The 27354-nt window shown below is 55.7% G+C and overlaps 2 protein-coding genes and 1 non-coding gene across 5 annotated transcripts; 1 reads left to right on the top strand and 2 right to left on the bottom strand.

Annotated features, from left to right (window-relative positions):
• Window positions 1-1058: 1058 nt before the first annotated feature.
• On the bottom strand, window positions 1059-8874 carry LOC116941724 (pancreatic progenitor cell differentiation and proliferation factor). 2 transcript variants are annotated; one of them, XM_032953075.2, is made up of 5 exons: window positions 8623-8874; window positions 7934-8008; window positions 6151-6249; window positions 4403-4505; window positions 1059-2459 (listed from the first exon to the last, which is right to left on the bottom strand). In XM_032953075.2, exons 2-5 carry the CDS (start codon window positions 7983-7985, stop codon window positions 2411-2413), a joined length of 303 nt encoding a protein of 100 aa, XP_032808966.1. In that variant the 5' UTR covers window positions 7986-8008; window positions 8623-8874; the 3' UTR covers window positions 1059-2410. The 2 variants fall into 2 exon arrangements, with proteins under 2 accessions (XP_032808966.1, XP_032808965.1); XM_032953074.2 differs by having other exon boundaries at window positions 8635-8873.
• Window positions 8875-11788: 2914 nt separating this feature from the next.
• Window positions 11789-11860, top strand: TRNAE-CUC (transfer RNA glutamic acid (anticodon CUC)). Its single transcript has one exon. It is a non-coding gene; the product is annotated as a tRNA-Glu (tRNA).
• Window positions 11861-15165: 3305 nt separating this feature from the next.
• LOC116941723 (hairy/enhancer-of-split related with YRPW motif protein 1-like) lies at window positions 15166-23755 on the bottom strand. Of its 2 annotated transcripts, XM_076066451.1 has the most exons (6): window positions 22891-23755; window positions 21589-21667; window positions 20972-21055; window positions 18946-19027; window positions 18242-18367; window positions 15166-17285 (listed from the first exon to the last, which is right to left on the bottom strand). In XM_076066451.1, exons 1-6 carry the CDS (start codon window positions 22968-22970, stop codon window positions 16786-16788), a joined length of 951 nt encoding a protein of 316 aa, XP_075922566.1. In that variant the 5' UTR covers window positions 22971-23755; the 3' UTR covers window positions 15166-16785. The 2 variants fall into 2 exon arrangements, with proteins under 2 accessions (XP_075922566.1, XP_032808964.1); XM_032953073.2 differs by lacking the exon at window positions 18242-18367 and having other exon boundaries at window positions 22891-23753.
• Window positions 23756-27354: the final 3599 nt, after the last annotated feature.

Below are 27354 nucleotides of genomic sequence, written 5' to 3'. Positions count from 1 at the left end.
CCCGTGTCTCTCCCGAGTCGCGCCGAGCACACCGTTCGCCACGTGCCGCTGCTGCTTTGAGATCGATCTCAGTTCCAACTCTTCGTCCACGTCTACAGTAATCAGGGTAGAAATGACGTCAACTGGTACCAGCGCGCCGCTGCCGCACGGTGACCGCTCCTCGCTCTCGTAGAGAGAGAGAGGAGAGACGACTCGGAGCGCCATGAGGGGGAGGAACCACGACCGAGGAGCAGGAAAGAAACAGCAGAGGCAGCCACATAGAGGGAAGGAGCCGCGCCAAGTTCCGCTCCAAGCTCTGCGGTCCTCTGTTAAGGTGCTATCGGCCAATTAATGAGAGTTTACATGTGGGAGGAAGCTAGATCATCCATCCCATGCAGATAGCTGCTGAATTGGTGTGCGGATTGGTTGATGCTTGAGTATTATCGAGTGGCGGTGGTGGCTGTGCTGCACGTGGCTGTCTGTAATCCAGCACTTTGGAGGCAGCAGCGAGGGTTGGTGGATCACACGCAGATCTTGTGAAAACCCCCGTGAGCGTCGAGGAGCCGTGCCCTGGCTCGCCATGAGAAGGTAGTACAACAAAGTGGACTCCACTTATTCTTGGTTCTTTCGGTAAAGTCACGTAGAAGGGAAACAATAAAATAATACAAATATAAAACAATAAAAACATTTTTTTATTGTTTCCCTTCTACGTCACTTACCGAAAGAACCACGAACATGAATCCCTGCAGTCACGAAAGCTTTAAATCAAAATTTGGACTCCACTTGTTCTGTCTCTATGGGGTAGAGTGTTTCCCCCTAGCACGCGCAGATTTTCTGACACGTGGAAACACTAATAAGTTGGCCGATGTCTCAATATGTAGAGGACCGCAAAGCTTGGGCAATTGTTGGTAGCATTGGCGAGATGTGTTGGCACCAATGACACTACTGGCTGCGATGACTTCTTGACCTTGACACTCGTTAAAATACAGTACAGTGCGCACATTAACACTCACGCGTTAAATAGAAAGGTAAAACTATATATGCAGTATCTAAGCCAAGAATGCACACAGGAGGCCATGACGGTGTCAGTGCGCATGCAGACAAACAGCACGGGGTTTATTTACTGCGCATAGGGGACATGGTCATGTACAGGGCTACACACGCCCTCTACTCACTCTATCTATGGCCTACACGTCCCCTCTGCTATATTGGGGCTACACGAGCCCTCTGCTCACCAGGCGCCAGCTGTGTACAGGGAGCACTTGACAATGGCAGTGTCTGACACAGCACATGGCTGCCATTCCTGGACAGCCCTGATTCCTGCCTCTGACCGTCACGGCTCATCGCTGTCGTCAAGGTCCCGGTCATTTTGGTGACCCGAGTCACTCTTGCAAATTTAGACTCACCCTGGTCTCTTTGAGTTCTCAACTGGTTCCAATAAAGTCAAATTGAGACGATGGTACGGGAACCCGTGAGTCAGTCTGTCGGTCACGGCACCAACTCAGGGCTCATTCTGATGGCGTTGACGAGCACCGCACACACCCCGCCTGGCGAGCGCCGTGGCTGGGTGCTGGTGGTGTGGTGAGAGGAGCGGCGTGGTGAGTGTAGCAGCGCGGTTAGCATAGCGGGGTGGGTGGTATAGCGGTGGCGTGGTGAGTGCAGCAGCGTGGTGAGTGTAGCGGCGTGGTGAGTGTAGCGGCGTGGTGAGTGTAGCGGCGTGGTGAGTGTAGCCACGTGGTGAGTGTAGCGGCGTGGTGAGTGTAGCGGCGTGGTGAGTGTAGCGGCGTGGTGACTGTAGTGGCGTGGTGAGTGTAGCCACGTGGTGAGTGTAGCCACGTGGTGACTGTAGCGGCGTGGTGAGTGTAGCGGCGTGGTGACTGTAGTGGCGTGGTGACTGTAGTGGCGTGGTGACTGTAGTGGCGTGGTGACTGTAGTGGCGTGGTGAGTGTAGTGGCGTGGTGAGTGTAGCCGCGTGGTGAGTGTAGCGGCGTGGTGAGTGTAGCGGCGTGGTGAGTGTAGCGGCGTGGTGACTGTAGCGGCGTGGTGAGTGTAGCCACGTGGTGAGTGTAGCCACGTGGTGACTGTAGCGGCGTGGTGGTGTTGCGGTGTGGTGAGTGTAGCCACGTGGTGAGTGTAGCCACGTGGTGAGTGTAGCCACGTGGTGACTGTAGTGGCGTGGTGAGTGTAGTGGCGTGGTGAGTGTAGCCACGTGGTGAGTGTAGCCACGTGGTGAGTGTAGCCACGTGGTGACTAGTGGCGTGGTGAGTGTAGCGGCGTGGTGAGTGTAGCGGCGTGGTGAGTGTAGCCACGTGGTGAGTGTAGCCACGTGGTGAGTGTAGCCACGTGGTGAGTGTAGCCACGTGGTGGTGTTGCGGTGTGGGTGGGGGGCATGGCTCGTCCCACTGCCCCCTCCCTCTCCGGCCCTGGCCGTTCACACGGGCGCTGGGTGGCCCTGCTGGGCTGCGAGCGCCTCACTCAGCCTGAAATAGCAGAGACATAGAGACAGTGACCCCTACGTGGCCATCAACACAGACCCTTGGGTCAAGTGCACACACACCAACACAAAGATACCCGTATAGCCCTGTACACTGTTGTGCTGGTAGCGAGCATCGATGAAGGCCGGCACAGCACACGAGGGGGTGGTGTGGCCAGTACCTAGAACCGGCCACCTTTGTCTCCCGAGTGCCGATTTTTCCGAACCACACTAGGTGCTCATATCAGCCGCCACTGATGTTAGCCTTGGTCGGGATTCGAACACGGTTTGTTGTGTTCGCAGTGCAGTGCGCGAACCACTGCACCACTATTTGCCACATGTATCCCATAATAACAAAAATTCCCCCACATAGCCTCTGGGCAAGTGCTGTGTGCGAGCTATGACGTCAGTGGCAAGTGATATCAGCACTGGTCCTGGGCCTCCTCGAGGTCGATTCAGCCTTAAAATGATGTGTATCTCACGGCCAACACACAAAGACAAAGATTATCCGTGTAGCCTTAGCAGACGATTGGAGCAGGTGCTGTTAGCGAGCACCTATGAAAGCTGGCATGGCACACAAGGAGATGGGTGGCCAACACCACGCCTTGCCGGCTTTGCCTCCCTAGTGGCGATGTTTAGACCGCACCAGGATACTCATTTTGAGGCTGAGCCGACCTAGAGGAGGCTAGGATCGGTTCAGATAATCGTCACTGGTGTTGGCCGTGAGCGGGAATCGAACTGGGGTTGCTGGGTTCGTGGTGCAGCACGTAACCGCTCCCCACAATAACACACAAATCAGAAAAAAACTCACCACATTCGTCAATAACACCGTGCCCTCAAAATTAAATACATGTTTCGGACAATGTGCCGTGACGAAGAATGATTGCCCGAAATATCGTCTGTTGAATATAAATATTACATCCCGATGCATTTTCCTTTAAGGCCACACAGCGTTGTTGACGACTGTGCTGTGAGTCCGTTTGCTAGGACAGGCAGATGGTGAATACGGCTACTCAAGCCAGCAAATATCAGGCTGGTACACGGGGTACACGGGGTGAATTACAGCCACCCGCACTGGCCCATTGGCTGGACGCAGGGGGCGGCCACTGCGGGGTGGAGACGCCGGGACACGCCGACAAACGCCCCGCGTGCCGGGATCCGAGCCACGCGCGCACTCGAGGCATCGTCAAACTCTGCTGGGGCACAGCTGGCAGCGAGAGCTGAGTGTGGCTAGGTGCATGCGGGCCTCTTGGCTGTGTCTGGATGTGTGTCCGTGTGTGTATGTATGTGCAAGTTAACACACCGCACTAGGTACTCACTTGAGGCTGAGTCGACCTAGGGGAAGCCCAGGACCGGTTCAGATAATCGTCTCTGGTGTTGGCCGTGAGCGGGAGACAAAGGCGGCCGGGCGTGGTGCTGGCCACCCACCCCCTTGTGTGTCGTGCCGGCCTTCACAGGTGCTCGCTGACAGCACTTGCCCCAACAGTCTGTCCAAGGCTATACGGGGTGTCTGTGTCTTTGTTTGTATGTGCATGTACGTGTGTGTATGTAGTTGTGTGTGTGTTCGGATCACACTTGTGAACGATAAGCAGTGGCGAATATTTTAACAGGTCCTGCCCCCCTCCCCAAGTCGACTCAGCCTCAAATGAGTGCTTGGTGCGGTGTGTAAACATCACCACTTGGGAGACGAAGGCGGCTAGGCGTGACGTTGGCCACTAACCCCCTCGTGTGCTGTGCCGGCCTTCATAGGTGTTAGCTCACATCACTTGCCTTAACATCGTGTTTGAGGCTATACGGGGGTCTTTGTGGAAGTACAGGTGGTACATCTGTCAGTCACAGCACCTGGGAGCGTCCCGTGACCTCCTACCAGCGAGTCTTCGCCTCAATCCACACCCAAAAGGTGCACCTAGCCTGGCACAAACGCTATGGACAGTCTCTCGTCTCGCTTACTTCTGCATAGCCTGACAGGGCGGCAGGTTGTCGCTCTGCGACCTGCCAGCTTTGCCCAGGAAGGAGTTGATCCACCAGTGGCCGGATTCCGACGTGGGGAGTGCTGCGTGCAGAGAGAGACAGGGCGGTGAAGGGTCGCACACCAACGCCCCGTCAACTCACAACACCAACACCGCCGTCGTCATCATCATCAGCTGCTGCTGCTGCCTTGGCAGTGGTGCAAAACAAACAGTGAACAAACAAAAACACAATTCAACGCCTTGGTCAATCACACATCTGTGTGTGGCAGCCGTCCTTCTTATTTTAGATAATTATCAGAGGCAAGAGTTAATTGGTGCTGCTGCTTCGATTGCTGCTGCTACTATTAGTGTATTGTGCCACGCACTCACACAAGAACAACCCTTCCCACAATGCAATGTACACAATAACATTTTCTACTTTTTCAGGTAGTTTTAATATGAGTTTGTTCAGTATTATTGTATGGGTTTTGTCTGTTACCCAATAGTTACTTACAGGGTGACTATTTATACCCATATTTACAAACTGGTCGTCAGAAAACATTTAAAATATAATTCTGATCTTGTCATCCACTCTCTCTCTACTGGCTTCTGTGTATATGCTATAGAGGTCATTACCTGAAACGTCGCCTATTATATTTTATTTTAATGCCACACATTGTTGTTCAGTAGTTGTATTGTTAGTCGTACACGACTAACTACTAAACTTTGATTTACCAGATAAAGCCAACTGACATTAGCTCATTTTCAGAGGTGACCTGGCTACACTTTATGATCGTTAATCGTAATGGCTGCGATCATCATTATCACACGTGGGATTTTATAGTAGAAGACAAACACTCTCAACGCGTGTTGATTCTAAATGTGGAAGGAGACAAAATATACACCAGGCCGACAACTTCCTGCATGCCAGGCGAGGGAGATTTCATCTCTTTCCACTGCGGCCTGCCCGAGAGCTCAGCAAACCAGATGGCCTTCAGTGACACCCAGTCGCGCGGTAGCATTGTTGGCACGTGCCCTGGCGCAAGGAATTAATTAATTAGACATCATCTCTCATCTTCGTCAGCTCGGTGCCTGGGCCCCTCTGCCCCGTAGGGGGGTGCAGGGATCTCGGCGCAGTTGCACCGCCTGCGCCCCGAGCGGACTGCCAGCTGCTGCTGTCACTCTGATGATCATCACGGTGCCACTGAGAGAGACCGCGGTGCGAGAGGTCTCTTTGAGTCGTCGATGGCGTTTGTGGAGACCTCACAAACGTCAGTTGTAACTCGCTGACTCGGCCCTACTGGATATCTGTGAAAAAAGAGCTTCATAGCTCATCGGATTCCTCCAGGATAAATAAAGATTCTGAACGTCGTTCGACCTCGTGGCAACCTCGCTGGGCCAGTGACACCGTGCGAGAGGGACAGTGGCGGGACTATGGAGCCCGACATTTGGTGTTCCGCTGATAATTACCGCGGACAGTTTAAAACAACATTCCCCTTCTTTGGTTCTTTCGGTAAAGTCACGTAGAATGAGAATAAAATAATGAATTAATAAAATAAAAGAACACAAAATTCTCACGACGTGACTTTAGCGAAAGAACCAAAGAAGATGAATCCTAACATTCCCCTATTTAAATAAGTTGGAATTTCGCCCCTTCCTCTCCCCCTCCACACAACTCCTCCCTTTGGGAAGTTTTCTAGCTCGGCTCGGCTGGGATTGGCTGCCGCCGTGTTGTCGTCTCCCCGCTACCTGGGGGGTGAGGCTGGGTCGGTGCCACATCGGCGCAGTCCCACGGCCTGTCGGCCCCGCTCGATGACGACGCCACGCTCGAGCAGGAGCTGAGACGCCCTGTGAGAGGGTGGGGGGGGGGGTCACCGGGCCATTAGGTCAAGGGGTCATGGGGTCACGGGGTCATTCGGTCACGGCTCATGGGGATAATGGTGGCGCCCCGGTCAATGCTGCAAATTGTGCACAATACGAGCCGTCTGCTTCACAGCGGACGGTAAATATCCCGTGACGCCATTCGAAAGAGTAGGCCATGGCGTGCAGGAGACACGGTCCACATTTGTATATGAACTGCGTATATATACAATATATACAGTATATAAATGACCATGCCTTTTGGCGTCATCTGGTCTAACATCGTTTGAGACGAGGCTCGAAAGAAAGCTGTCTCTGGTGTGGACCAATCAGTTTCAAAGACAATGCCACATATATTATCAGTGTTTTTTGTTTGCATTCTGACCACAAGTATTGTGGTTAATGCAGCCATGATTCCTTGTAAAAGGTTTCAGTTTGGTGTTTTAACAACTTAACACCTGTTTTGTTGCCAGAAAAAAGGGGAAAACCTATTCTCATATTTTGGTACTGGCAAAGGAGGTCCCATTGTGTATTATCAAAATAAAAGGCAACAACGCGACCCCTACTGGCAGGATAAGTACTGCTTTTATCTTGTGCTCCACAGAGACATCTGTCCACAGGGGTCCCCTAGGCTAAAAATGTGACCTATACAGCTGGACATTTTAATGATTGCGATGTAGATGTCAGGCGCACTGAGACGTTTCAGCGGCGCCGTGTAAACACAAAGGGTTCCTTTCCGAAGTGAAATCGACTCTGAATCGTAGTCTCTGCAAAGGCTCCAAGTTCCACGGCCTCGAAGAGCATCCGGATGGGAACCACTGATCTCGGGGATTGGAAGTTCTGTTCTGTCCCTGTGCATAGTGACAGTGGCAATCTGGTTCAGGAACTCGATGCCAATGGCGAGGTTTGCTGTTGCCGGCCACGACGAGAGGGCTTCAGTCGACATAGTTCGTGGAGTTTTGCCGTTCCTCCTCCTCCGTTGAAGGAGCGCAGACCACAGTGGTTCACTGTCGTGTCTCTATGGGTCTCTATGTGACCCGACGGGTGGGATTTTAAGGAAGGCCTCTAAGTGTCTCTTAGAAGTCAGTGCAGATTGAGCGCTGCTGCTGCGAATGTGGAGGGAGTGGGGGCAGGAGATGTTGTAGCTGGCCCTGCTGGTGATGGTGGGAAGCCATTGGATGAGGGAATGGAGGCAGGAGATGTTGTAGCTGGCCCTGCTGGTGATGGAGGAAAGCCGGTGGAGGAGGGAGTGGAGGGAAGTGAGGGAACCTAGCCTATGATGACGGGCGCAAAGGAAGTTGCGAACGAAATAGTTGTGCGAACGTTTGAGAGTTTCTTGAGGTTGCCCGGTGAAAATGGAACAGGGAAAGACTTATAACGTTGGGTAGGTGTGTGGGGCGGTTGCTATTCCTGCAAAATCTAACGGGCAGAACATTCCGTGCGTGAGACGCGCGTGCTTAGCACAGTCTCGGGACTCGTTGCTAAAATTAGTCGGACCGTTTCACGCCGCGCTGGGCATACGGGTGGCAAATAAATAGTTAAATAAATCGCTCACACCCTGAGCAGTGCTGGGGTACAGGCCATGTGCAGCGTAGCCACCAGAGTCCGGCTGACAATGCACCAATGCGTTTAATTTATTTGTGCCGCAAAATAAAACTCGCAAAACTCTTACTGCGGTAGAAGTCTTTCTTTGCCAGAAGCGATCCTGACGGGATGGAAGCCATGCTAGTTGTCAGGGTGTGCAGCTCTGCGGGAATCGAGACACACAGCAGAGTACAACACCACAACAAACCCGAGATCTACACCAGCAACCGTGTACTCGTGTCAGCGCCACCACCACGGGAAGGAGAGTAGAGCCAAGGGTGGAGGAATGTGTGGGGGAGGGGAAGGGCAAGGAACGGGAGAGAGAAGAGAGGAGAGAGAGCGGGGGGTCAGAGGAAGAGGGTGAGCAGAGAAAAGGGAGCACAGATGGGTCAGGATAGACGAGGAGAGGAAGGAGGGAGAGGCTGCTTCAAGGCCTCGACTCTGCTGCTGCTGCACGGAGGAGGCGGAGCGGCGTCTGTTTTCACAGTGGGCGGGGGGAGGAGAGTGGAGGGGTTCGGGGGGGGGGGTGACCACACAGAAGTCACGTGGTTTACGGGAGGCTTGAGCTGATATAAATCGAGAGACAGGGTACGGGGGAGCCCCTCTACTCCATTACCTTCACCACTGCTGTCAGCCGTGGCCGCAAGTTGAACTCGGGTCGCCGTGTTTTGCATAGCACGGTACGCAATAACCACCTTGGCCCCCACGCTGATGGGAAGTGGTGATGACGAATGAGAGAGTGAGAGAGAGGGAGTGAGTGAACGAATGATCACCAACCTTCGCCCTCACCTGTACGGGTTACTTGTCCGTGATGGTTACCCTCGTGCGGAAGACTGATGTCGATATCCGCGGATCTCACTCAGCCAGTGCCGGATTGCATGTGCGAGTCTATGTACTATGATGACCCATTGACCTGCGAGACCAGGCCAGGGAGAGAGACTTTGAGCGAAGTTGAGTTGATTTCTGTCGCGGGGCACCGCTGCCGATTTGACTCCTAGTCTTCTCCCCCCGAAATGCCCGTGGGGCAAGCCGCAGTATTTATACCTCCCTGTTTGCACCACGGCTCCCCCCCCCACACACACCGCATCTACCAATGACAATGCGGGTGGGAGTCAGTGGCGTTGCGTGGCTCACATTGGCCCCTGTGCGAGGCATTAGATGGGGCCCGTGGCCAATTTCCACCTCCTCTCCCCTATTGTTAGTGATGGTAATATTGGCAGTGTTCAGTTTTGGTTTAACCGAGCCATCGTTCATACGAATTACACCTCTCACGGTCGGGGATGAATCACAGCCGGCGCCACTAACGATTGACTCACCCCAAGTTCTGCGGTCCTCTATGTATGAAGATATTTCCAATCAATTACTGAGTGTTCATTCGTCGCCTGTCAACCGTAGGGCCCCGGTATAGTTGCACCGCCTGCACACTCGATATCACGGTAACAGCACTTGCCCCACAGTCTGTGAAGTCAATACGGAGGATTTTTGTTTTTTGTGTGTGTGATGCGTAAATAGGCGTTTACGCATCATGCACACAAGCGGAGTAAAAACGTATTAATAATTGTCGCCATTCAGGATAGCGATTAGACTCAAGACAAATTGTTTTGCCTTTCTAACGACATAAGTTATCATTAATAATGTTATGATGACGAATGATGAGCGTGTCTTATCATTTACAGATTATGCCCCTGGCAGTGGTGCACACACGAGGAGTTGGGTCAGAGCTACTTTCGCTTCATTGTTGTCATGCGGTGAGACGGACGGATTTGTGAAAAATGAGTCGAACGTTTTGATCTTCTATTTCGTTCCGGTTGTAAAATTATCATGGGACCTTTTTACCAGGATTAAAGTATGAAAAAAATAAGTTTTACCCTTTCTGGCAATAAAACGGGTGTTAAGATGTTCAAACACCGAATAGAAACAGTTTGCAAGGAATACAATCTGCATTAACCATGCAAACAAACATGCTCTGATAATATATGATGCATTGTCTTCGAAACTGATTCGCCTCTACCATGGCCTCGTCTCACCGGTGTCAGGTCAGAGAACGCCAAAAGGCGAACAGCACAACAACCATGCACATGTCAGAGCATTTATAGCTATTAAAATGTATTGGCATTAGATGTTATAGCTATTAAAATGTATAGGCATTATATATTATAGGTATTACAATGTATAAGCATTATATATTATAGCTATTAAAATGTATAGGCATTATACGTTCTAGGTATTAATATTTATAGGCATTATATGTTATAGCTATTAAAATGTATAGGCATTATATATTATAGGTATTAAAATGTATAAGCATTATATATTATAGCTATTAAAATGTATAGGCATTATATGTTATAGACATGAATATGTATAGGCATTATGTTATAGGTATTAATATTTGTAGGTATTATATATTATAGATATTAATATTTATAGGTATTATATATTATATGTATTAATATTTATAGGTATTAGATATTAATATTGTCTACAGCCTGGTTGGTGGTACTTGTGAGTTGTGGTTCTGTCCACAAGAGGGCGCAGTAGCGCCGCCAGACCGCTAGAGCGCCGCCGCCTTTGTCTCTCCTGTTTCTGCGGCGCTCGCTCGCTCTGTCGCTCTCCTCACGCCACGACTCTGTGTGGGTGAGCTACCCGCCTTGTTGACATGGCGTCTTCATGTCCTTCCCCAGCACCTCCGGTAATTAGCTCCGCTCGATAACAGCTCAACACACAGACAGACACACACAACAACAACCGCCATTCGCCACTAAGTGGCGGTGACGTCACCACGACGCTTGTGCCAGGCTATGTGCACCCTGAGGCCACGTGAAGTGTCGAACGCCCGCTGGCAAGAGGTCACGGGGCAGACCCAGGTGCCACGGGTCGACTTACTGAGATGACTGGCTGATGCACCACCTGTGCCCCCTACTGTGCCAACATGCTGTGCTTTAGCCACCCGGCGCTCCGCTCGTTGTTCTGAGCGTCGCTCCTCCGCCCTCCGTTGTTGTTGGAGGGCGACTACCTCCAACTGCCCAGTAGCGTCCTTCACGAGCCTCCTCCACAGAGGCCGATCTTGACACCGCTGGTACCAGTCATCGGCAAGTCCACTCAGCTCCACGTCCTCCTGTACCACATCACTCCATCTCTTCTCTAGCCCGTGCCGCGCCCGCTTAGCCCCCTCAATCCGGCCGAACAAAAGCTGTTTCGGCATGCGGTGGCTGGGCATGCGGGCTACATGACCCAGCCATCGCAGCCTGCCCCGCCGTAGGAGCTCACCGATGGGACCGTGCCCAGATCTTTCAAGGATTTGTGAGCTCCTCACGCAATCCAGCATGGTTAAACCCAGGATGGATCGTAGGCAGGCCAGCCTAAATGTTTCTAACCGGCGAAGATGTTCCATTAGGGGACACACACACAGAAACACACACAGACACACACAAACATGCGTCTGCACGCCCCGTTTGCAGTGCAGCGTTCGATTATTCGATATCCAGGCGCGGCATCTGAAAGCAATGGAGCGCGTCTCTTAAATCCGTGGATGGGCAGCAGCGCTGTAAGGGGTAGATCGCAGTCACGGTGGGAATGAGGGTAACTGGTGCCTCTTGCCAAGAAAGCGTGGCCAGCCGGCGTGGAAGAGGAGACCAAATACACACCGCTCTAGAGCGGTTTCTATTCGGTGTTTGAGGCTGCTTCCAACCGCAGTGCCGTGAGAGAGAAATTGCAGGCGCTGCGCGTGTACCTTTGTGACGTCATGCGTGTTCCCCACAAAAAAAAACTCAACACGCTCGACAATGTCACTATCTGTGTGGCCTTGAAAGAAGAAACACATATAATAAGCGAGTGACGTTTCGGGTAAGGGTCCTTCTTCGCATAAGCTCATCCTCAGTACAATCGAGTGCACCGACTTGCTGAGTGTACATAAGCGGCGGCTGGCAGTGTGGCAGCAGCTTCCCTGGTGGTCTAGTGGTTAGGATTCGGCGCTCTCACCGCCGCGGCCCGGGTTCGATTCCCGGTCAGGGAACATTTTTCTTATCTCACAAATTGTTTTCACTGTTTCGTGTTTTGAAAGCAACTGTTGTATGCATTCTTGATTTGAAGCTTTCGTGACTGCAGGAATCCATCCTCTTGGGTTCTTTCGGTAAAGTCACGTAGAAAAGTAATAATAGATGTCGACGTTTCGATCGCCACACAAGCGATCGTCCTCAGGTGGGATATATGCGTCATTATTGTAATGCTAACTGTGAAAGCTACAATGATACTAACATATATATATAGTCCCATTACAATATCACCCATTTTTTAATTTTATCTTGCATACGAATTTTCCAACGTATTAAATAATCGTGTCTCTCCACACAAGAGGACACACACACTCTGTGTAGGACACACACACTCTGTGTGTAGGACACACTCTCTCTGTGTAGGACACACACAGAGAGAGTGTGTGTTCTACAGACACACAGAGTGTGTGTGTGTAGGACACACACACACTCTTTATGTAGGACACTCACTCTCTCTCTGTGTGTAGGACACACACTCTCTTTTGTAGGACACACCCTCTCTCTCTGTGTAGGACACACAGAGAGTGTGTGTGTAGGACACACACTCTCTCTGTGTGTAGGACACACACACACACACAGAGTGTGTGTTCTACAGACACACAGAGTGTGTGTGTGTAGGACACACACACACTCTTTATGTAGGACACTCACTCTCTCTCTCTGTGTAGGACACACACTCTCATTTGTAGGACACACCCTCTCTCTGTGTAGGACACACAGAGAGTGTGTGTGTAGGACACACACTCTCTCTGTGTGTAGGACACACACACAGAGAGTGTGTGTTCTACAGACACACAGAGCGAGTGTGTGCTCTACAGACACACAGAGTGAGTGTGTGTGTCCTACACACACACACTCTCTCTGTGTAGGGGACACACAGAGTGAGAGTGTGTTCTACAGACACACAGAGTGAGTGTGTGTTCTACAGACACACAGAGTGTGTGGGTAGGACACACACACTCTGTATATAGGACACACTCTCTCTCTCTCTGTGTAGGACACACACTCTCTGTGTAGGACACACACACTCTGTGTGTGTGTCCTACACACACTCTCTGTGTAGGGCACACACAGAGTGAGTGTGTGTGTGTCGTACAGACACACACACACACTCACTCTGTGTGTGTGTCCTACACACAGAGAGAGTGTGTGTCCTACACACACTCACGCCAATCACAGCACACCTCACACACTCCGGCCCTTGTCACACAAAGCCCTTCCTTGACTGCTTGGCAAGACAGCCCCTCTTCGCCGGAGGCTACAGCGCCTGCTCGTGGTAACGTCTCATAAGTGCATGTACTTGGTACTCGACACCAACACGTGCAGTACTGGCTGGTACTGTCATCGTGAGCCGCTCCATCTCGCAGAGAGAGAGAGGGACGACGACTCAGAGGCGCCAGGAGGAGCCACAGACGAGGAGCGGGAAGGCAGCAGCAGCCACGCGGTGGTGAGGAGCCGGCGCCAATTCCCCCCAAGCTCTGCGATTCTCTATATATCAAGGTGTTTACGGCCACTTAATAGTGTTTATACGTGGGAGGAAACCGGAGCACCAGAAGAAAACCCACGCTTTGCGCGAGGGGGCAACACTCTATCCCGTGCTAGATGGGACATATGGAGATTAGAATGAACAGAATATCTTATTCAATATACTGTATTAGTCCGCACTTTGCTGAACCCGCCTTTTCCTGGCGAGCCCACCCACGTGTTAGGAAGGAAGTTCAACAGAAATCTGTGCGGTGATCCACCAACCCTCGCTGCTGCTGCCTCCACAGTGCTGGGTTACAGGCAGCCACGTGCAGCAGCGTAGCCACCATCAATCCACTGTTGGATGAGTGCCACCCCACCCTGTATGGGTAGTGAGTGTAATGTTATGAAGAGCAACACTCGTGTGTGTGTATCGGTGGTGTTAACCGGTAACCGTTTTTCAGAAACGTGGAATTGTTAAAGGCGCATCCCCTGCAAGTGCGAGCTCTCGCCTCCACTCGAGGGAGGGAGCTCCTGAGTGGTGCTTGGCTGACTCTTCATGAGCTGCCTGTCACCCCCCCCTCCACTCACACCCCACCGTGCCCCACTCATACCCCACCGTGCCCCACTCACACCCCACCGTGCCCCACTCACACCCCACCGTGCCCCACTCACACCCCACGTGCCCCACTCACACCCCACCGTGCCACACTCACACCCCACCGTGCCCCACTCACACCCCACGTGCCCCACTCACACTCCACCGTGCCCCACTCACACCCCACCGTGCCCCACTCACACCCCACCATGCCCCACTCACACCCCACCGTGCCCCACTCACACCCCACGTGCCCCACTCACACCCCACCGTGCCCCACTCACACCCCACCGTGCCCCACTCACACTCCACCGTGCCCCACTCACACCCCACCGTGCCCCACTCACACCCCACCGTGCCCCACTCACACCCCACCGTGCCCCACTCACACCCCACCGTACCCCACTCACACCCCACGTGCCCCACTCACACCCCACCGTGCCCCACTCACACCCCACCGTGCCCCACTCACACCCCACCGTGCCCCACTCACACCCCACCGTGCCCCACTCACACCCCACCGTGCCCCACTCACACCCCACCGTACCCCACTCACACCCCACCGTGCCCCACTCACAGCCCACGTGCCCCACTCACACCCCACGTGCCCCACTCACACCCCACTGTACCCCACTCACACCCCACGTGCCCCACTCACACCCCACGTGCCCCACTCACACCCCACCGTACCCCACTCACACCCCACGTGCCCCACTCACACTCCACCGTGCCCCACTCACACCCCACCGTGCCCCACTCACACCCCACCGTACCTCACTCACACCCCACCGTGCCCCACTCACACCCCACCGTGCCCCACTCACACCCCACGTGCCCCACTCACTCCCCACCGTGCCCCACTCACACCCCACCGTGCCCGACTCACACCCCACGTGCCCCACTCACACCCCACCGTGCCCCACTCACACCCCACCGTGCCCCACTCACACCACTCGCCCCGCGAGTGGCGGATCGCCCCCCGCCCCTCTGTGACCCAGAAAATATTATATTTTCCGAAGCGATGTCATGATTGATGAAGCCGATAATTCCCCTATTACAGAGACGAGAAGTGACGTTACAATAAAATAGTTTCAGACAAAGTACATTTCATTTTGTGTTTTTTTTAATGTAAAGGGGGCCCTGTTTAAAATCTTAAAATTTCGGGACCCCACCCGCCACTCCCCGCGCCTCCATCCCCCCCCGACCCCCCCGACCTTGGGATGCATCCGGATCCACTTCTGGGCCCTACGTACGAGTTCATCGCCGCGCATAGCGTGCACGTGTGTCCACGGGTCCCTCTCACTGGCCACTCTGATCATCTCTCACAAGTCACTCACGAGTCACTCTCACGAGCCGTCTCTCAGAGGTAACTCTCACAGGTCATTAACGAGGCATCTCTCGGCGGACGATCCCTTCCCGTTGACGCCTCGTACTTTCTTCGAGTGCAGCCAGGGTTGACTCCTCACTGAATATTCTCCTAGTCGTGGGCACGCTGGAGGAGCTTGCACGATGAACCCGCATTTGGATGCGGTGTGCCGGGTACAGGAAATGTTTTCTGATTCGCCGACCCGGACTGGCCCAGACAAAATGAAGCCCCGAGTGCCAACAACGTGGCCCCCCGGTTGTGTCTTCTCACCCGGGGTTAAACAACATTCACTTGAAACTTGACAGCATCTCATGCCGAGCATCGTGACCTCAGCGACCTGACGTTTCAGTTTTTTGAGCATCCACTTTATCCGTGATTGGGCAGGCGCGTGTGCGCGTGTACGTGCGTGCGTGTACGCGCGTTCCGAAGCGTGCTGTGTTAATGATCGCGCGCGCGAGAGAACATTGAAGCGTGCAAGGCGTAGCGCAACCTCTGCGACCCTGGCTGACTCACTGCGTGAGTCGTGCGAGTGCCGGCGCACTGCACGCCAGCACAGCTGAGCGGCGTCGGTAACGTCGACAGCGGGGATTGGCGTTCGACCGCGGGTGTCTCTTTGCGTGTGCGAACGCGCTGGCCGAGGTCACTGCGGAGTCGGCAAACTGCGCCCGTGACGCAGCCGCCGATAAGGTTCTCAGCCGTGCCGTGCCGCACGCCTCCGAACGGGACCCACACCTCCCTCAGGTCTCGCGTTATGGCGATCGCTCGCCATGTGATATTTACACAGAGACAAGCAAACGGGTAACGCCTCCCTCGCTGAGCCGCGCAGACTGTGGGGGGATTCGTGGTGTTAGCGAGCACCACTAGAGGGGTGGCTGTGGCCAGCACAACACCCGGACACCTTTGTCTCCCCATTGCCGATGTAGGTGAAGCACACTAACACGGGGTCATGGCAACTCATTTAAAACCGAGCCAACTGTGGGGTGAGACCAACGGCACCCACGGCCGGGAATCGAACCCAGGCCGCTAGGATAGTTACCGCAGTGCACCAACTGCCGTGCCACCGCCCTCGATTATATATCTCTATCTCTCTCGTATGTACAAAGCCAAAGATCCCCGTATAATCTTAACAGAATTTAAGGGCAAGTGTTGTTAGCGAGCAGCACCTATGAAGGCCGTCACGGCACACGAGAGAGTAGGTGGCCAGGACCACGCCTGGCCGCCTTTGTCTCTCTAGTGGCGACGTGTACACACCACAACAGGTACTCATTTGAGGCTGGGTCGAATTAGGGGAAGCCTAGGACCGGTTCAGAAAATCGTTACTGGTCTTGGCTGTGAGCGGGAATCAAATTCAGGTCGCTGCGTTTGTAGCACAGAGCGCCAACCGCTACACCACCGCTCCCCCAGCAATTACACACACGCGCACACACGCACGCATGGACGCTGTCCCCGGCGGGTAGCTACCGGCTACAACCGAGTGCTTTCTGCTCGCGAGAAACCAGCGCTCGCCTCTGCGCGGGGCCGGTGGCGGCGCCGGCTGCAGTGGCTCCGGGCAGGGGGAAGGCGGCGCCCAGCAGCGGGACCCCGTGCAGGGGCAGCGGTGGCAGGGCCCCCGCGCGGGGCCCCAACGGCTGCTGCAGGGCGCCGGCGGGGCCCAGCTGCTGCTGCTGCACGCGGGCGAGGCGGTGCGCGGCGCCCAGCAGCTGGTGGAACGGCATCGCCCACGGTGTCGCCGCGGGGATGAGCGCCGTCTGCTGCTGCTGTTGCTGGCTCTGGGATAGGTGCGCCTCGCGCTGCACAGCATAGCTGTGCAGGTGGGACAGCAGGCGGCAGTTGAGGGGGTCGGCACGGCTGGCGCTGGCGCCGTCGGCCACGGTGAGGAAGCGCGCCACCTCGGAAAGGCACTCACGGAAGCCCATGCTGCGGTAATCCATGGCGAAGGAGAACGGATCGTGGAACCCTGGGGTGGGGATGATTGAGCAAATTTGGACAGATTATTACGAACCCAAAGTCTCATTATTATATGTGAAAAAAAATATAGAGAATTGGTCAAAGCTTCCCAATGTAGCAGGACCCTCCTTAAAAGAAGAGACTGAGTGAATTCCGCATGACAGATGCGAGCTTGCGTGCAAGCAGAGGGGACTGCACCTGTGTCATCTGCGAGTCACGCAGTCACCCACGCATCCGAGAGACAAAGATCCCCCATGCAGCCCTTACCTTAGCAGGCTGTTAGGGCAAGTGCTGTTAGCGATCATCTAAAATGGCAGCATGGCACATTGGGGGTGGGTGGCCAGCACCACGCCCTGCTGAGTTTGTCTCACTAATGCTGAAGTAAAATACCCATTTAAGGCTAAGTCGACCTAGGGGAGGCCCAGGACCAGTTCAAATATTTGCCACATCGTAGGCGGGAGTCGAACTCAAATCGTCACGCGATTCTGTACGATTTTTGACCCCCCCCCTTCGTCACACGGCGTCACAAAAAGTCAAATCGCTTTAAACTATTGTCATTGTAGTGCGAATTTAATGTGGCGCTGCAATCTTATGTTGTAGGAGAAAACATTTATTCAAAAGTCCATCTAATTAAGTAGAACGTGTTGTCTATTTTTATTGAAAGTTTCGCATTTTGATGTGACGTCACATTTCTCACCCCCCCCTAGAGTGTGCTAACCGCTGCGCTACCACTCACGTACACTCACAACAACAACCGCCACTCGTCACTAAGTGACGGTGACGTCACCACGGCGCTTGTGCCAGGCTATATGCACGTTTAAGGCCGCGTGAAGTGTCAAACGTCCGCTGGCAGGAGGTCACGGGACAGACCCATGTACCATGGGTCGACCGACTGAGATGACTGAGATGAGTGGCCGATGCACCTCCTGTGCCCCCCACTGGGCCAAATTGCTGTGTTTTAGCCACCTGGCGATCTGCTTGTTGTTGTGCGTGTCGCTCCTTTGTCCTCCGTTGTTGCTGGAGTGCGACTGCCTCCAACTGCCCAGTAGCATCCTTCACGAGCTTCCTCCACAGAGGCCGATCTTGACACCGCTGCTACCAATCATCGGCAAGTCCACTCAGCTCCACGTCCTCCGATACCACATCACTCCATCTCTTCTCTAGCCCGTGCCGCGCCCATTTAGTCCCCGCTATCCGGCCGAACAAAAGCTGTTTAGGCATGCGGTGGCTGGGCATGTGGGCTACATGACCCAGCCAACGTAGCCTTGCCTGCCGGAGGAGATCACCGATGAGACTTTGTCCAGATCTTTCAAGAATTTGTGAGCTCCTCACACAATTCTGCCTGGTTAAACTCAGGATTGATCGTAGGCAGGCCAGCCTAAATGTTTCTAACTGGGAAAGATGTTCCATTAGGGGGATCCACGTTGCACAAGAATAGAGAAGGGAAGGCACCACCCAAAGCTTCGTGTCGAGAAATAGTCCAGGTTGGTTCCACACAACGTTACGTAACTGATGAAAAGATGATGCCGCTCGACTCATTCGGAGTGAGACCTCTGCTGTCAAGCCGGAGCTGGTCATGAGCATATTGTCCAGGTATGGAAAACTCCACTCTCCCCACATCTGCCCCATCACACACTCACATACACTCACGTACACTCACACACCCTTACCTTTCCCGCCAGGTGAACGCAACATCCGCAGGTGTTCCACCGTCATCTGAAGGATCTCGGCTTTCTCCAATTTTGCCGAACCCTGGGAACAAGCCACGTCGAGGAGGAGTGGAGGGGAATAGAGAGGGGAGGGGAGAGAGGGAAGCAGAGTGAAGGGGAGGGGGCGAGGGGCCATTACTTCCCTGCTGCCGTGCGGTGCGCAGTCGATATCTGTCCACTACTGCATCCTCGCCTCACTGATCGCGTCCTGGGGGGGACTAGAGGGGACTGTGTCCCACCTGTAGGGGACTGTGTCCCACCTGTAGGGGACTGTGTCCCACCTGGAGGGGACTGTGTCCCACCTGGAGGGGACTGGAGGGGACTGTGTCCCACCTGGAGGGGACTGTGTCCCACCTGGAGGGGACTGTGTCCCACCTGGAGGGGACTGGAGGGGACTGTGTCCCACCTGGAGGGGACTAGAGGGGACTGTGCCCCACCTGGAGGGGACTGTGTCCCACCTGGAGGGGACTGTGTCCCACCTAGGGGGGACTGTGTCCCACCTGGAGGGGACTGTGTCCCACCTAGGGGGGACTGTGTCCCACCTGGAGGGGACTATGTCCCACCTGGAGGGGACTGTGTCCCACCTAGGGGGGACTGTGTCCCACCTGGAGGGGACTGTGTCCCACCTGGAGGGGACTGTGTCCCACCTGGAGGGGACTGTGTCCCACCTGGAGGGGACTGTGTCCCACCTGGAGGGGACTGTGTCCCACCTGGAGGGGACTGTGCCCCACCTGGAGGGGACTGTGTCCCACCTGGAGGGGACTGTGTCCCACCTGGAGGGGACTGTGTCCCACCTGGAGGGGACTGTGTCCCACCTGGAGGGGACTGTGTCCCACCTGGAGGGGACTGTGCCCCACCTGGAGGGGACTGTGTCCCACCTGGAGGGGACTGTGTCCCACCTGGAGGGGACTGTGTCCCACCTGGAGGGGACTGTGCCCCACCTGGAGGGGACTGTGTCCCACCTGGAGGGGACTGTGCCCCACCTGGAGGGGACTGTGTCCCACCTGGAGGGGACTGGAGGGGACTGTGCCCCACCTGGAGGGGACTGTGTCCCACCTGGGGGGGACTGGAGGGGACTGTGCCCCACCTGGAGGGGACTGTGTCCCACCTGGAGGGGACTGTGTCCCACCTGGAGGGGACTGTGTCCCACCTGGAGGGGACTGTGTCCCACCTGGGGGGGACTGTGTCCCACCTGGAGGGGACTGTGTCCCACCTGGGGGGGACTGTGTCCCACCTGGAGGGGACTGTGTCCCACCTGGAGGGGACTGTGTCCCACCTGGGGGGGACTGTGTCCCACCTGGGGGGGACTGTGTCCCACCTGGAGGGGACTGTGTCCCACCTAGGGGGGACTGTGTCCCACCTGGAGGGGACTGTGTCCCACCTGGAGGGGACTGGAGGGGACTGTGTTCCGCCTGCCAACCCTCGCGCAGTGCCACGACCGCCTGTCCATCGTCCGTTCACTGTTCCTGGATCCCATTCACAATTTGATCGAAAGCGGTTTTTGTTTTCTTCTGGAGCTGCTCCGATGATTTTGGAACCACATGGTGCCATCTGTATACCCCGTAACACAGACCCTGCCGAGATCACAGAGTTGCACGTGTGAATGTAAAATATAATTGTGTTTAAATCATTTCTGCTATAATTAATGCGTTGTTTAAAGCCACGTGTGTCCTGGGTACATTGTAACCACTTGCTGCTGGTGAGATAAACTCCAAAATTATTCCCCTGACTTCCGACAGTCGCTTGCTGTCGCGAGTCCCTGTGATACGAGGTCAGGGATTGACCCGGGCAATCCGGGAATACGGGTGGCACCAGGAGTTGATGAGTACCGAGGTCTGGTGCCGGTGTTGCTTTGTTTGATAACAGAGGAAGGGCATGGGAGCGATCGCCCCCCCGTCCCCCCGCCCCCCTCCACCCTCCGTCCCCCCTTCCCCTAAAAGAGTTCCCCAGCCCGCCATGAATCCATCTGTGCAACGGCAGCGCTCACCTGCTTCTCGAGGGCGCTGGGCACGAGGCGTCGCAGCTCGGCAAGGCTGCTGTTGATGCGATCCCTCCTCCTCTTCTCGATTATCTGTGGCGAGCGCCCGCAGAGTCAATTGAGCGTGCGAACAAAGGCACAGATCCCCCTTATAGCCTCAAAAGACCGTAGGGGCAAGTGCTGCTAGCGAGTAGCACCTATGAAGGTCGGCACGGCACACGAGCGAGCGAGTGGTGTAACACTGGCAGTACGAATGAGACAGTGAGATGGTCATCAGGTGAGCTTTCCGTAGTGGTGAGTTGATGAGCTCTGTGTAGTGGTGAGTGGGTGAGCTCTGTGTAGTGGTGAGTGGGTGAGCTCTGTGTAGTGGTGAGTGGGTGAGTTCTGTGTCGTGGTGAGTGGCGCGAGCTCTGTGTAGTGGTGAGTGGGTGAGCTCTGTGTCGTGGTGAGTGGCGCGAGCTCTGTGTAGTGGTGAGTGGGTGAGCTCTGTGTAGTGGTGAGTGGGTGAGCTCTGTGTAGTGGTGAGTGGGTGATCTCTGTGTAGTGGTGAGTGGGTGAGCTCTGTGTAGTGGTGAGTGGGTGAGCTCTGTGTAGTGGTGAGTGGCGCGAGCTCATTGCAGCCTCACCCCTCGCCGCCGCTTCCTTGCCATGTGCTGGGTGCTGCAGGAACCGCTCTTGCCAGGGGAGTCGAACTCGTGCTTGGACCTGCGCGATCCGGAGCCACCACACGGACATTATCATCACCATCACTACCCCATCACCCCTACCACAACCCCTACCACGACACGGACATCATCACCACCATCACCACAATCACCAGTACCCTCACCACCTCCCCCACGACCACACGGACATCATCACCACATTCACCACCACCATCACTACCCCCATCACTTCCACCACCATACTCCCAGCATCACGAGCATCGCCTCCCACAAGACCCATAAGCGTAATGTTGACTTGCTCACGCGTGCGTGTGTGAGACAGTGTGTGTGGGGAGCGGTAGTGTAGCGGTTAGCGCGCTGTGCTACGAACCCGGCGACCCGAGTTCGATTCCCGCTCACGGCCAACACCAGTGACGATTATCTGAACCGGTCCAGGGCATCCCCTAGGTCGACTCAGCCTCAAAATGAGTCACTGGTGGTGGTAGTAGTGGTGCTCACGGTGGTGGTAGTGGTGGTAGTAGTGGTGCTCACGGTGGTGGTAGTAGTGGTGCTCACGGTGGTGGTAGTGGTGGTAGTAGTGGTGCTCACGGTGGTGGTAGTAGTGGTGCTCACGGTGGTGGTAGTGGTGGTAGTAGTGGTGCTCACGGTGGTGGTAGTAGTGGTGCTCACGGTGGTGGTAGTGGTGGTAGTAGTGGTGCTCACGGTGGTGGTAGTAGTGGTGCTCACGGTGGTAGTAGTGGTAGTGGTGGTGCTCACGATGGTGGTAGTAGTAGTGGTGGTGGTAGTGGTGGTAGTAGTAGTGCTCACGGTAGTAGTGGTGGTAGTAGTGGTGGTAGTAGTGGTGGTAGTAGTGGTGGTAGTAGTGGTGGTGGTGGTGGTGGTAGTGGTGGTGGTAGTGGTGGTGGTAGTGGCGCTCACGGTGGTGGTAGTGGTGCTCACGGTGGTGGTGGTAGTGGTGGTGGTAGTGGTGGTGGTAGTGGTGGTGGTAGTGGTGGTGGTAGTGGTGGTAGTGGTGGTGGTAGTGGTGGTAGTGGTAGTGGTGGTAGTGGTGGTAGTGGTGGTGGTAGTAGCAGTGGTGGTAGTGGTGGTAGTGGTGGTGGTAGTGATGGTGATGGTAGTAGTAGTGGTGGTGGTAGTGGTGGTGGTAGTAGTAGTGGTGGTAGTGGTGGTGGTAGTGGTGGTGGTAGTGGTGGTGGTAGTGGTAGTAGTGGTGGTGGTGGTGTTGCGAGTGGCACTATCTGAGTCGCCTCCCCCACCACTCACTCCAAGTCGTCTCCCTCCACGTCGATGCCCTCCTCGAGGTCGCTCTCAGAGGAGCTTCCCCCATCGCACGTGCGCTTCATCCTCCTGCTCCTCCTCGTCTTCGTCTTCTCGCGACGAGAGCGCTCCTCGTGTCTCTCGTCGCCCTTGGGACTTCCACCCGCTCTCCCTCTCTCACGTTATCAATCAACACACCCGTTCATGTATCTTCATCACCTATACGTGTATTGTTTCGCAATTCATCCATGCATCTACGTATTATGCCCGCGTCTCCGCGAATAGATTTGTGTCTCTTTGTCTCTAGATATATCTCGCTGTCTTTATGTATAGATCTATCTGTCTATCTAAATTCTCTCTCCGTCAGTTATCTCCTCCCTCAGTCGGCAACAAGATACATCCGGCGTGATGAAGAGCTGCAGCAGCAGGAGGAAGAAGTCTTTTCTCTCTCTCGTTCGGGACTCGCTCGCGTGTCTCCAGGCCCCGTCTCGCCTCTCGGAGTCATAAAAATAACAATCCCTGTTCTGTCCCACGCCCACCTAAAACTGCCCGTACCCGTACCCCCCTCCCATCCCCGTTCGAAAACAAACAAACGCGCGGTGCTGCTGCCGCTGCTGCCGCTGCTGCTGCTTCGCGATATCTCTATTCACTCAAAGTCATCTCGCTTGCGACTCTGCCGCGACTCTGCTCAAGATCACGCGCGAGCAGCTTCTCCTCCTCCTCCCTCTGGCTCCGTCTCGCTTCGTGTCGCTCTCTCCTCCTCCTCCTCTCTAAAAAGTCTCTCAGCTCCGAATCTCAGCCGCTTTCCCACGGAGCTGTCAGCTCCGCGTCCAGCGAGGGGGCAACCCCCAATCCACTCCACCCCCACCTCGTTCTCTTCATCCTCCCTCCATCCCCGTCTCGTCAACCCCTCCCCACACATCGCCGCCCGCCGCCGTCACAGCAAATCCTAACCCACACCCTTGCCTAGCCCCCCCCCCATATCTTCGTCCCCACCCTCACCTAGCCCCCCCCCATATTTTAGCCCCACCCTCACCTAGCCCCCCCTATATCTTAGCCCCCACCCTCACCTAGCCCCCACCTTAACCTAGCCCCCCCCCATAACCTAGCCCCCAACTTAAACTAGGCCTCCCTAACCTAGCCCCTACCCTAACCTAGCCCCCCCCCCCCATAACCTAGCCCCCACCTTAACCTAGGCCCCCACCTTAACCTAGGCCCCACTAACCTAGCCCCTACCCTAACCTAGCCCCCCCACCCTAACCTAGCCCCCTCCCTAACCTAGCCCCCACCCTAACCTAGCCCCCACTCTAACCTAGCCCCCACCCTAACCTAGCCCCCACCCTAACCTAGCCCCCACTCTAACCTAGCCCCCACCCTAACCTAGCCCCCACCCTAACCTAGCCCCCACTCTAACCTAGCCCCCACCCTTAGCTCCTTTACGCGTACTCGTGCTCCCCATTAAGTGACACTAAACGCCGCCGCCGTCTCCCCCTCTCTCCTCCTCCTCCCCCTCTCTCTTCCTCCTTCCCCTCTTCCCTCCTCCACCCCCTCTCTCTTCCTCCTCCCCCTGCGCTCGCTCTCTTGACCCCACCCAGAACTCCCACAGGGCGCGGTGTGCAGCCTCAGCCACTCGCACCCCCAGCCACTCGCACCCCCAGCCACTCGCACCCCCAGCCACTCGCACCCCCAGCCACTCGCACCCCCAGCCACTCGCACCCCCAGCCACTCGCACCCCCAGCCACTCGCACCGCCAGCCACTCGCACCCCCAGCCTCACGCACCCCCAGCCACTCGCACCCCCAGCCACTCGCACCCCCAGCCACTCGCACCCCCAGCCACTCGCACCCCCAGCCACTCGCACCCCCAGCCACTCGCACCCCCAGCCACTCGCACCGGCAATTACTCACGCAGGGAATCACTCGGTACACACCAAACACGTACACACAAAGACAAAGATCCCACATATAGTCTAAACACACTTTTTCGGCAAGTACCGTGCACAGACACGCACAAACGACATAAAGACACGCGCGCACACACACACACTGAAACACTAGTCAATGATCCCGTTAATCGGCAAGTGCTGACCAATGGCCAGTGCACTGCACTCCCTCCCTCCTCCGTCAGAACAGGGCACTTCCCTTCCACCCGAACCCACGCATCCTCTATCCACCCCTCACACAGACAAAGATCTCCGTATAGCCTTAATAGATTTTTGGGGAAAGTGCTGTTAGCGAGCACCTATGAAAGCCGGCACGGCACCCACGCGACCACTAACGGACGTTGCACGGCGGTGGCTGCTGTGGATTAACCTAGCCCCCACCTTATAATCCACAGCAGCCACCGCCGTGCAACGTTCACCACAACCCCTCACCCAGTAGCCCCCCCCCCCACCGCCATGAGCCCCCACCCCCCACCAGCCCACCCACGCCAGCTGAGCGGTGACGTCACCAAGAGGTGCTCGCCGCTCGAGGGCGTGGGAACGCGCACTGGCGCCGCGCACGCGTGCACGGGGGGTGGGGGGTGGGGGGGTAGAACCCCAACCCACCATCGGTCACAGGGCCGGGGAGAGAGAGAAGGGGCGAGGGAGATGGTCGACCTCGAAGGACCTGCAACATTCCAGCTCTTTTGAGGATAAATAAAAGTCTCTGTTCGGGGGGCCACGCGACGAACATGACTCTCTGTGGCAAGGCGGGTGGGTCGAGTGCTGCTCCCTCCCTGTGTGTGGACCAGGGCGGTCACCTGAAGAGTAATCGGAAGTAGTTTGGTGAGACCCGCTTCTGCGAGGCGCACGGCACTCCAGGTGCCTCGGGAGACGCCGGGGGGCGAGGGGGAGACGCCGGGGGGCGAGGGGGAGACGCCGGGGGGCGAGGGGGAGACGCCGGGGGGCGAGGGGGAGACGCCGGGGGGCGAGGAGGAGTTTTTGCTCCAACGACGCGAGAGATGCGCGCGGGCACGATCCGCGCTCTCAGCCCAGCCCCGCACCGCCTCCACGCTGAGCGTGCATCGCGTGCGCGCCGGGAACAAACGGTGGCTCGCGATTAGTCGCTCCGTAATGATGAATCGTGACCGGTCGTGACCCAACAGTCACCTCTCCTCCCTACGCTAACCTCGACACCCCCAACCCCGACCGCCACCGCCGACCCGTGGCCCCCTCCTCTCTCTCCTCTCCCCCGACTCCCACCACTCACGCCTGCCTCCCTCCTCTCTCTTCTCGTTCATGCATCCTCTACCCTCTCTCCCGCCCTCTTTCTTTTCACCCTAATGCCCTTCACCCCCCCCCCCCCTCATGCTCAACGCTTAGACTCCCCCCCCCCCGTCTCGTTGTTGAATGTGGGGGGCTCTAGGGGGAGCTTGGCTCATGCCGTGGGAGGGTGCGGGGGCTGAAGCGAGCGAGAGCCGTCCGGGCTGCGTCTCTCCCGCAGAGGGAAGCGGGAGGAGCCCCGTCTCGGGCTGCACGCCGCCGCCTCCTCCTCCTCCTCCTGCTGCTACTGCTGCTGCCCCCACGCCCGTCTAGGCGCGGCTGTCTGCTGTTTATAATAATAAACAAGTTAAACGCACAAGCGATAAACAATTAACCGCAATGTGTTCATCCACTGCTGGATGAAGGCCTCACGGCCCATGTTGTGTGTGGTGTCGGGTCCTAGCGGAGGGTTTCGGCGGGGGGCGGGTTGTTTGACCATACTTCTCCACGCTGGTCATGCGGCGAAGAGAGGGTGGGGGAGGGTAGCTCCGGTTCACATATCACTGATGCTGGCCGTGGCCGCGATTCGAGCTCAAGTCACTGGGTTCATAGCGCAATGAGCTAACCATTGCACCACCGCTTCCCCCATGGTGTTTATACTCGATTGTTAAGACACTCAAGGAAGGACCTCACGGTTATTGGTGCGTGTGTGAGCGTGTGTGCGATACTAAACTCACCACACACCTCACCAAGACCAGCACTAAATTCACCACACAGTGTAAAAGTTCATCTCTACTGGGTTAGTAACATCCTGGTTTAACTTTGCCGAACTTGCCAAAATTATACCGCAATGTTACCATAATTGGGGTTGCACACAGCAGCAGTCATCATCACCTTGATTGTGACAACTGGGAATGACGCTCCTGAAACAGTCACGAGACTCTGGTGGCGAATGCAACGTGGATAGCGGCCTCCACTTCCCGTGGGTCGCCCGCGCAACTTGGAGCTTCCGTCGTGACCCCAGACCATCCCGAGTTGCCCTTTCATTTCACGAGCACTCCTCCACCACCTAGCCACCAACAGCTACCACGGTTCACCACTCAGTAGCGGTGAAGTCACCTCGGCACGTATGCCATCCTAGGCGCACTTTGAGGCCATGTGAAGTGTCGAAGGCCCGCTGGCAGGAGGTCACGGAACTGACCCAAGTATCATGGATTGACTGACTAAGAAGACTGGCAGATGCACCAACTGTGCTCCCTACTGTAGCACCGCCGACATCCACACCTG

Source organism: Petromyzon marinus, chromosome 12 (genome assembly GCF_048934315.1).
Source record: "Petromyzon marinus isolate PM22_M1 ecotype Great Lakes invasive population chromosome 12, UKy_Petmar_22M1.pri1.0, whole genome shotgun sequence".
NCBI lineage: Eukaryota > Metazoa > Chordata > Hyperoartia > Petromyzontiformes > Petromyzontidae > Petromyzon > Petromyzon marinus.
This window is presented reverse-complemented; position numbering and strand designations above follow the sequence as displayed.